General features: G+C 48.3%; 1 protein-coding gene across 1 annotated transcript; it reads right to left on the bottom strand.

Moving 5' to 3' along the window:
• Positions 1-539: 539 nt before the first annotated feature.
• LOC136471008 (uncharacterized) lies at positions 540-10,464 on the bottom strand. Its single transcript, XM_066468736.1, has 11 exons — positions 10,339-10,464; positions 10,200-10,260; positions 10,063-10,096; positions 9,512-9,729; positions 8,977-9,116; positions 8,447-8,459; positions 8,264-8,331; positions 8,044-8,151; positions 7,068-7,970; positions 959-1,231; positions 540-697 (listed from the first exon to the last, which is right to left on the bottom strand). Exons 1-10 carry the CDS (start codon positions 10,462-10,464, stop codon positions 989-991), a joined length of 1,914 nt encoding a protein of 637 aa, XP_066324833.1. The 3' UTR covers positions 540-697; positions 959-988.
• Positions 10,465-10,828: the final 364 nt, after the last annotated feature.

The raw sequence follows: 10,828 nt of genomic DNA, 5'->3' as shown, positions 1-10,828 counted from the left end.
ATCTCACTTTTGTTGTCTCTGGTCCAAACAGAAAACGGGTTCGTCCCATCCCTCCTTAACCAAACAGAGAATGGAGCCGTCCCATCCCACGAATCAGAGTCAGAACCATCCCACCCCACTTTGACTCTCAACCAAACGCTACCTTATATGACACTCGTATTCTGAGGTTTTGACAGTGTGAAAAACGAAGTACTCTTTTGTTTTCTAGATAAATGTGACAAGAGATGCTAGTGAAATGTGTTTCTTGTTCCACACAGCTCTCTCACGTTGCACGAGGATAGATGACAGATGCAATCCTAACATGAGTCGAAAATAACATTAAACAACTTTGTTAGAAGTGGCTTAGGTCATATTGATTCACATGGTTTCATTCATGAAAAGCCACTTGTCGTTTGAGCCACAACACCTTGTGCCTCTGTGAGTCACGATATCTATCTCGCATAGTTTTCATGACATATCAGACCAAGGTGGCAATGTATCAGAAAAGAAAAATACCAATGACAGCGTGTGTGAGCTCAATAACATGCCACAAGCTACTACTCCTTCAATGTATTTTTGGCTACCGGTCACAGTTCATACTACTCCCTGCTGAAAGAAAATCACGCTCGACGCGTTGGCAAGGCATGGCTGTATTCAGGTATTCACAGGAACCAGGAAGGACTCATTAGCAGGTGTGGAGCCTTGACAACTTCTCGCCCTACACAAATTTCAGATTAAAAACGACAAAACAAATGAGACACAGTCCAACCATGCATGTTGCTAAAAAAAGGACCAAACTGAAGAATCTCATTTCAAAGCTATGTCCTACATGGTCCTATCACCGAGATTTTGTGCAACAATAAGTGCAATGTAGATGCAAAGCATTTAAGACAAATTTGGTTACTAGTGAAACTCACTGGTACATTAAATACAGGGAATCAAGCAAAACGAGACAAGTTTGAATATTTGACACACTCACCAGATAGGTGATAGCCGGGCTGGAAAATGTTCACTTCACAAAGGACTTCAGTATCCTCAACGCTGCGCAAGCACCTGAAGAGAAGGTCCTTGCATTTGGAATATCCACTGAACAAAGATTCCGCTTCTGTATCCTCAACGCTCCACCGGCACCTGGAGAGAGGGTCCTTGCTTTTGGAAGTTCCCCTGAACCAAAGTTCTGCTTCTTGACCTTGGCGAATGGAAGAATGGATGGAACATTAATCATTGTATCAGGAGACCTAAGGACTGCAAGCTGTATTTAGAATAGAAATAACAGTTAAATAGCTTAGTATGCAGCAATTCAAAACAAGTTCCAAATAGAACAAACATAACCAAAACTATTATATCTAACTGAATTCATCTGTTTGAACACTTCAACCAGATTATACAGAATATTCAGCGCTGGGCAAACAGGACAACTTATAAATTCTGACAGCACACTCTTGGAGCCTGCTCTTGTGCAGCTACAGGCTCCTTCTCTGACACAAGCAACTATGACATGATGATTGGTGGGATGCCAATGTCCTCTTGTAATATTTTCATTTAGGCTAATACTAGTTAAATATTAAATATGGTGTTAGAATATCTAGTTTCTATGTGAATGCTTCTACTCTACATATGAATGCGCCACCTCCTCCAGGCTGGCTTGGCCCTTTGGGCTCCTCTGTAATCTATCACTCTAGTCTAAACTGGCCCCTTCGGGTCTGGCCCCTTGGGCACCTCTGTATCCTAGGCTATATATGTAACCCTCTTGTAACACAGCTTTTTATGTATAACATCTCAGCCCGTTAGGCTTCTATCATGGTATCACGAGACTTTTGAGTCCTGTGCCGCTTCCGCCCCTCTTTCCTAGGCGCCGTGCTCGCGCCCCCAGCCGCGCGCGCGCCCCCAGGCCGCTGCGCCCGCTGTTACTGCGCCCATGGCCGTCGATACCCCTACCTCCGGTGACTCCAGCACCGGTCTCTCGGGCACCGCTGCTGTGGCCAAGCTTCGTGATGAAGCTACCTCCGCCGCCGAGCTGCTGGAGGCCCAAGCCATCTCCATCCGCTCCTCCAACGCCGAGCGCAGCCAGCAGCTCCAACAGGAGGCCGACCTCCTGAAGTCTGCCGCCGCCGCCCAGGAGTGCGTTCGCACTGCCGCCGCTGCTCTTGACCAAGAGCGCGCGCAGGCTGACGCCCTGGAGCAGCAGGCTGCCGCCCTCCGCAATCGTCTTCGCGTGGAGCTGCTCAAGGACGACGATGTTCGCGACGATGACGCCCACTCTGAAGCCGCGGCCATTGCTCATCTCCACAGCCAGGCGGCTGCTGTCCAGAACATCAAGCACCTGATCCCCATCGTCCTCGAACTCCAGTCGTCATCGAACTACTCCAAGTGGCGCGGCTACTTCCTCCTCGCCCTCGAGCGGTTCTCCCTGAGGGACCATGTCCTTAGCGATGACGCCCGCCCCGACGATCCGGCATGGTCTCGCATGGACTGCGTGGTCGTCTCCTGGATTTTCAACACCATCTCCCCCGACCTTCTGGACATCGTCCACGAACACGCTGGCACCACTACCCGGGCGGCTTAGCTCGGGGTCGAGAATCAGTTCCTGGGAAATCGTGAATCCCGGGCACTCCTTGATGCTGAATTTCGCAACCTCCCTTAGGGCGCCCTCTCCATCGACGACTACTGCCGCTAGATGAAGACCAAGGCTGATGCCCTTGCTGATCTTGGCGAGCCCATCAGTGACCGTACGCTCGTCCTGAACGTCCTGCGCGGCCTCAACGAACGGTTTCAGTTCATGGCACAGCTGATCACTCGCCAGAAGCCGTTTCCTTCCTTCAGCGACGTTCGCGCAGACCTACGCCTTGCTGAGCTCAACATGGAGCAGCCTATGGCTCCTCCCTCGGCGCTTCTCGCTACACCAACCAGCAAGCTGCCTGCGCCTCCACTTCCTGTGCCACCGCGCCCCCCTCAGGGATCTCCCTCTACTAGGGGCGCCCCTTCTGGCAGCGGACGTGGGCGCCGTCGCCGCGGTGGGCGTGGCCAAGGCGGCTCTGGAGGTGGCCAAGGCGGCTCTGGAGGCTCGCCATGGCCCTCCGTGTTCAATCCATGGACTGGGTCCATTCATATGTGGCCCGGCTCCAACCTAGGCGGTCCTCGTGCTCCACCGCCTCACGCCGGCTTCCCTCCACACCAGCAGCAAGCTCTAATGGCTGCCATGGCTCCGGCTCCTCCACCATACTCCACACTGGGCCCTGGTCTGTACTCCCAGGCACCGGTTCAGGCACCCCCTCCTGCATGGGCACCTTGGGATCCACACTCCCTCGCCAATGCTTTCAGCACTGTGACCCTTACGCCACCGGGCAGCAGCGATTGGGTTGTCGATTCAGGTGCTTCCTCCCACATCGCATCCAACCCTGGTATGGTTACCTTATCCTCTTCCTCCACCTTTCCCTCTTCCATTGTTGTTGGCAACGGTGCCACTCTCCCTGTGGTTGGCACCAGTTACTCCACCCTTCCCGGTCCCTTTCGCCTCAACAATGTTCTCCTTGCTCCTGACATCATAAAAAATCTTATCTCTGTTCGTCAATTCACCACTGATAACCATGTTTCTGTTGAATTTGACCCTGTTGGCATTTCTGTAAAGGACGTACGCACGGGCACCATCCTCCTTCGCTGCAATAGCTCGGGACCTCTCTACACCCTACAGCTGCCATCATCATCGTCCGGCTCCTGCGCTCTTGTCACCACCCCGTCGACGATCGATTGGCACCGTCGCCTTGGTCACCCCGACAAGGATGCCTTCCAACACCTTGCTCAGTCCTCCTCTATTATCTGCAGCAAGCCCGACGACACCTCTTTATGTCATGCTTGTCAGCTTGGACGACATGTTCGGCTACCTTTCACTAGTTCGATGTCCAGGGCATCCAAACCTTTTGATTTAGTTCATTGTGATTTGTGGACCTCTCCTGTACTCAGCATTTCTGGTTTCAAGTACTATTTAGTTATACTTGATGACTACTCGCATTTTCTATGGACTTTCCCACTTTGCCTCAAATCCGACACTTTTTCCACTCTCTCTAATTTTTTCGCCTATGTCTCCACTCAGTTTGGGTGCCCCATAAAATCCATCCAATGCGATAACGGCCGTGAGTTTGACAACTCTTCCTCTCGCGCTTTCTTTCTTGCCAAAGGCGTTTCCCTGTGTATGTCTTGTCCATACACCTCGTAGCAAAACGGCAAGGCTGAGCGCATCCTTCGCACCACAAATAATGTCATCCGCACCTTACTGTTTCAAGCATCTATGCCTCCCTCCTATTGGGTGGACGCTCTTGCCACTGCCACCTATCTGATCAACCATCTTCCCACCAAGACGTTGGGTCTATCCACACCCTACTTCGTCCTCCATGCCACTCACCCTTCCTACCACGAACTTCGGGTCTTTGGGTGTGCCTGCTATCCTAATCTCACTGCCACTGCCCCACATAAGCTTGCTCCTCGCTCTACTTTGTGCGTCTTTCTTGGTTATTCCCCTGATCACAAAGGTTATCGCTGCCTTGATCTCACCTCCAACCGGGTCATCATCTCTCGCCATGTTACCTTTGATGAATCCCATTTTCCTTTCTCCCATCACCGATCATCTCCTCCACCCGACGAGCTTGATTTTCTAACTAATAATGAGCCTCCACCAGCTCCTATTCATTCTACAGGTACACCCACTACTTCAGGCCGTGCTAGCTCCCTGCCCGTGGCTACTGCACCCCTACAGGTTGAGCTGCCCGATGAGCCTCCACTGCTGCCAGTGCTCTCACACAGCCCTAGTCATCTCCCGCGGGCACCCAGGTCTCCACTAGGCTTCCCCGCACTTTCGGCTCCACCTCCGGCGTCCTCGGTACCTGCTACCTCTCCATCGCCGATGATGACTGCTGCTCGTCCGGCGCCCATGGTGCCTTCAGCACCCGTGGTGCCTCCGGCACCCATGGTGCCCATGGCGCCCACCATGACCCGGGCACCACCGACGGCGTTCAACAAACTGCCTGTCACCCAAGTCTACTCCCGGGGCGCTCCTGCTCCAGCACCTTCACCGACGTCTCCCATTGATGCTCCCTCCCGGCGCTCGAGCATCGTCCCTTCACCACCTCGCTACGTGAAGTCTGCTCCTCCTGTCGGTGTTGTTCCCATCCCACCGGTCGCCAACTCTCATGGCATGATGACCCGTGGGAAGTCTAGATATCACCAACCGCGCCTTCATCTTCACACTGAGGCGCTGTCACCAATTCCTCGGTCTTGTCGTGATGCCCTCACTGATCCTCACTGGCGTCGCACCATGGAAGAAGAACATGCAGCTCTTATTGAGAACCACACTTGGGACCTCGTTCCTCGCCCTGCCAAGGCAAACGTGGTCACTGGAAAATGGATCTTCAAACACAAATTTCAAGCTGATGGTTCCCTGGACAGATACAAGGCTCGCTGGGTTCTTCGAGGCTTTACACAACGACCAGGTGTTGACTATGATGAAACCTTCAGCCCCGTTGTCAAACCTGCAACTGTCCGCACGGTTATCACTTTGGCCCACTCTCAGGATTGGCCTATACATCAACTTGATGTGAAGAACGCTTTTCTTCATGGGGTTCTTTCAGAGACCGTCTACTGTTCGTAGCCCACAGGTTTCACTAATTCAGCTCTTCCCAATCATGTCTGCAAGCTGAACAAGTCCCTGTATGGTCTGAAACAGGCACCACGCGCTTGGTACAGTTGGTTTGCTGCTTATTTGGTCACTTTGGGATTCTCTGAAGCTCGCTCGGACACCTCCCTGTTCATCTACCGCCGGGGTGCTGACACAGTCTACCTTCTTCTTTATGTTGATGACATCATACTCACTGCATCTTCCCAGCAGCTTCTCAGCCGTGTTATTGATGCTTTGAAGAAGGAATTCGCCATGAAAGATCTTGGTCCTCTTCATCACTTCCTTGGCATGTCAGTTCAACGACGAGGTGCTGCTATTTTTCTCTCCCAACGGCAGTATGCTCTGGATATCTTGGCTCGTCATGGCATGACTGATTGCAAACCTTGCTCTACCCCTGTTGACACCTGCGCCAAAGCCTCTGCTGATGGTGGTCCTGTTGTTGCTGATCCTACAAATTATCGCAGCCTTGCGGGTGCTTTACAATACCTCACTTTCACCAGGCCCGACATTGCCTACGCAGTCCAGCAGATATGTCTTCACATGCATGATCCTAGGGAGAGTCACCTTGCTGCTGCCAAACAAATCCTTCGATACCTTCAGGGCACTCTGGATTATGGCTTGGTCATTTCTCGATCATCCCCTACTCAACTTATTGTGTACACGGACGCCGACTGGGCCGGCTGCCCAGACACTCGCCGCTCCACCTCCGGCTACGCTGTCTTCCTTGGAGGCAACCTCGTCTCCTGGTCTTCTAAGCGACAGCACACCGTTTCTCGGTCCAGCGCCGAGGCCGAGTATCGGGCTGTCGCCAACGGTGTCGCCGAGGCCTCCTGGCTGCGGCAACTACTGCAGGAGCTACATCAGCCGCTACAGTTCGCCTGCCTCGTCTACTGCGACAACGTCAGCGCCGTCTACCTCTCCACCAACCCTGTCCAACATCAGTGAACCAAGCACGTGGAAATCGACCTCCACTTCGTCCGGGAACGGGTCGCCATTGGGGCTGTCCGTGTGCTCCACGTTCCCACCACGTCGCAATTCGCCGATGTCTTCACCAAGGGGCTCCCTTCCTCTGTTTTCCTAGAGTTTTGCTCCAGTCTTAACGTTCGTTCTAGCGACGTTCCGACTGCAGGGGGTGTTAGAATATCTAGTTTCTATGTGAATGCTTCTACTCTACATATGAATGCGCCACCTCCTCCAGGCTGGCTTGGCCCTTTGGGCTCCTCTGTAATCTATCACTCTAGTCTAAACTGGCCCCTTCGGGTCTGGCCCCTTGGGCACCTCTGTATCCTAGGCTATATATGTAACCCTCTTGTAACACAGCTTTTTATGTATAACATCTCAGCCTGTTAGGCTTCTATCATATGGAACACACTGAAAATAGAAAATGACACAAATCAATTAATTCTTGTACCACACTCACCTTAGGATACGTTGGCCATGGGCGCGCGAACGATGCACTGAGAAAGTGTGGTCTTCCCCCTGCCATGTCAGCGTTTTCATCAGGTGGGAATGACGACCAGTCTCTAGCCTTAGATGTCCTTCGATCAAACAATAGGTTATATGGGAGTACGCAGACTGAATCCAAAACACCTTCGGTTGTTTGGATTCCTGTTACTGCTGGAATTATTGGGAAGATATCTTCTTCACGGTTAAGCCTTCTCACGAGGTAGTGAAGTTTGGACATCCCCAATAATTTCCACCTCTTAATTCTGGGAGATGCGTAAGGATGCAGCATATTCAAAGTCAACTCTTCTTCTTCGTCTTCTAAAGTACCACAGGTCCAATCAAGGACTTCATTAGATTTCACGGCTTCAATGCCATAGGTGATGAGAGTGGCACAAGCCTTCCGGACTTCAGGTGGAACAGGCAGCTCGCCCTTGTAGGTTGAGAGAGTTTTGCATGCTCTTCTGGCTGCAGGGATTCCCATCTCGACATCTTCATGGTTACCAGTGGGACACAACCCTTCTTCACTGTAGTCTGAGAGGCAGCCTCTAAGCATGGACCAGTTTCTTCCATTTGCTAAGTATGGACAATCATGGGCTTGATGATAATACTCAAAACATCCATGCTCGTTCTCAACCCCATAGTTCCACCCTTCCCTTCCATCAATTGGCAAAGTTACAGAATGATCTTCAAAGGTAATGGTCAAGTAGAAGGTTCCGAACATGGCAGTAGTAAAGATCACCATGTCTGGACCCAATACAGAGCTTACGTCTAGGAGCTGCCCCCTGATGAAGTACCATAGCCTTTGGTGGCCAGTTGCATAAAGGTGTCCACTCTTCACTTTCCGAGAAGGACCATCAAGAGACCATGTTACAGTGTTCTGAAAGAAAATTAGTATATGTTAAGAATGTTAGAGGATATATGAAAAGAATTATATTGTGCTCATCTCTTACAAATATTTGAGGCCCGCCATAGAATGGATCAGACTCTTCAGTAGATGTAGACAGTAACATCTTCACTCGCTTGTCAATGAGCCCAACCTTTTCCTTTGTTTCAATGGCCTGCATAGTTTAACAGTATTTGAATGAACCATGAAAATATGACCAGCTGTTCCACAAGGAGTAACTGATTTCTAGTGATGACAGTCTTAGAGAGTATATAAATGGTACTTACCAGCTGTTCGCCTTTATCAGATTCGAGCTTCTGCTTGCTTTTAGTGGATCTAAAAGGATCACCATAGCCTAAAGCATAGAGCAATGACATGTTTAGTAACATTTACCTAGTAATAGAAGACTTCAAAAGAATAGCACAATTTTACAATATCGATGATCAAACATGAGTCTTCTCCAGCATTACCTTTCACAATTTCCTGCAAAATATTCAACACGATGCTGTCAATAACAGGGCATAGTACCATACAACTCGTGTACTGAATAAATGCATGGTTTGATTTACATGCTCTAGTGTACTATGGGAGGTTTGTCAATTGCTTAAAAATGTAGCACAGGAATTTCGTATTCAGACATACTTGAGGATTGTTATTTTATTTTTTCTTTGCAAAGAAAAGAAATGGAGTATTTCATAAAATGGAAGCACAGTATTGACTTCATGACTAACTCTAGATATGGAGCCTCCTATGTTCTACAGAGCAACATAAAACAGTGAGCCAGTGACTAACTCCCTTAGCTCTTGAACCGGTAACATTCTGCAGAGAAATATCAAGTACTTAAATGACTCAACAATTTATTTGGAACTAGATTCAGGAGATCTTTAATGTATGACTGTATGGAAAGACAGCAGTTTAAAATTAGACCTGTTTTTCATTATCACGCTAGCAGTTTTAAAAAGAGCGTATACGTAATGGAAAGACATAGCAGATAGATTACCTCTGCACCAAGGGGACGAGCCCAGATAGTGACTCCCTCGACCTCCTTATGGTGTAAGCCGGAAACAGCACTCTTAGCTGATTTGACATCTGCAAAGAGAACAGATGCTGCATACGATTTGCAACCATCTTGTGTAAGACCTGTGGGGAAAGCAGTCATATTCTATAGTTAGAGCTGTTTAGAGAAAGATATGCTAGTTGCAGTGAGTGAGAAGAACTGCAAGTTCTTGGTGAAGCAAACATTAAGCAAGCAGGCGAAGACTGAAACATGCATTGTAATTCTACAGAAACAAAATTATTCTTCATGGGTTAGTGAATCCTTGTTCTATTATTGTCCGTTGTGACGAATAGTACAAATGAAATAAATTTACCCACTATCAACTACAAGCGTAAGAAAATAGAACAAAAAAAAATATTGCCATTCAAGTGAACAACAAACTAAGTGGCGAGTGATTTAGACAACTCACAAGCCTGTCAGGACAATTAAGTTATTGAAATATAAGCTACAATTTAATGAAATGCAAAGCACGACATACCATATAGTTCCATTTTGTCTTCGGACAGTGGATAGTACACAGATAGAACAGAGCCAATCTTTCTGGCCTGTCGGATAACCTCCCTGGCTACATCACTGTTCTGAAGCCCACCAAATATGACTGCCTGAACATTTGCTAGTTCAACCACAATGTTCTTGCCTGAAAGAGGAAATCCATTCTTCTGTTCTATTGCCTTCTCAGCATCTTGGGTCGTTGTACTGTTATGAAGACAAACACAATGGTTAACAGTGTCAAGTGAAGCTATATGCCGATTATCAATAGAAAAGCACTTATCTATGAGCAGTCATTACATTAGCAATGGTACAAATATCAGAGCTCGATTGCGTGTTTATGTGTATAGATAGATTTGGTCCAGAATTGAAAAAATATATGGTGGAAGTTCAAGAACTTGACAATAATTAAATACTTGTAGCAGCCACATAATGTGCATGTGCGTGAACAAATGGAATTTGTGATATGAACAAACGTGTCCTGACGTTATGCACTAATGCACCATAAAAATAGCATCTCAAAAATTGCAGAGATCTTACAATTGCACGAACCCTCTGCCTGTCATATCAGACCCTGCAGTTAAGCGATCAAAACCATATAAGCAACACCTCAGCAACTTTAGACAGCATGAAATCACCACCATCCAAACAACCAGTGAATTTATCAGCCCTCTCACCTTCACCATTGACCATAAAGCAGTCTAGCACCGGACCGACCTCCGTAAACAATGTCTTCAGCTACAGAAGCAAAACAAGGCATGCCTCACACACGGAAACTGACCAAAACGTGCAATACAGTCAACAAGTTGTGCTTACACTGGTATAGTCGAAGGCACCAGGCAGGTTTGAGACTGACACGGTAAAAGTGACGTGTCTGCCTTCGGTGTCTGGATCACATCGTGCGGTGGCATCTCCACCGTTGCACTGATGTTGCTTATGCATTTGCCAAAAACGTTACCAGGCCTGGGATTTATAGTTGAGAACCAGAATTAGATTACAATTACAATGAGCAATATAGACATGCCATAAAAAATCCAATGCTTAATTTGTAAGTCTAGCCCTGTAATTTGAAAGGGGGCTCCAAGTACATTTCGAAACCCAAGAGTAAACTCAAATTCTGTTAAATGAAGAAAAGACAGCACAAATTGCTATCTGCATTGCACCAAAAGAATTGAAACCACTCAATCAGGAGTAATGAACCCTTACAAACAAATTCAATCTTCATTAATACATGAAGAAAACAGCAGTTCCACAGAGGGGACATCCAGAGTTCGTTCGAGGAAATAAGGCACGGATTAAAACAAGA

The sequence above is a fragment of the Miscanthus floridulus genome, chromosome 8, assembly GCF_019320115.1.
Source record: "Miscanthus floridulus cultivar M001 chromosome 8, ASM1932011v1, whole genome shotgun sequence".
Classification (NCBI taxonomy): domain Eukaryota; kingdom Viridiplantae; phylum Streptophyta; class Magnoliopsida; order Poales; family Poaceae; genus Miscanthus; species Miscanthus floridulus.
Note: the sequence above shows the minus strand (reverse complement) of the source record. Positions and strands in the feature narration are given on the sequence as shown.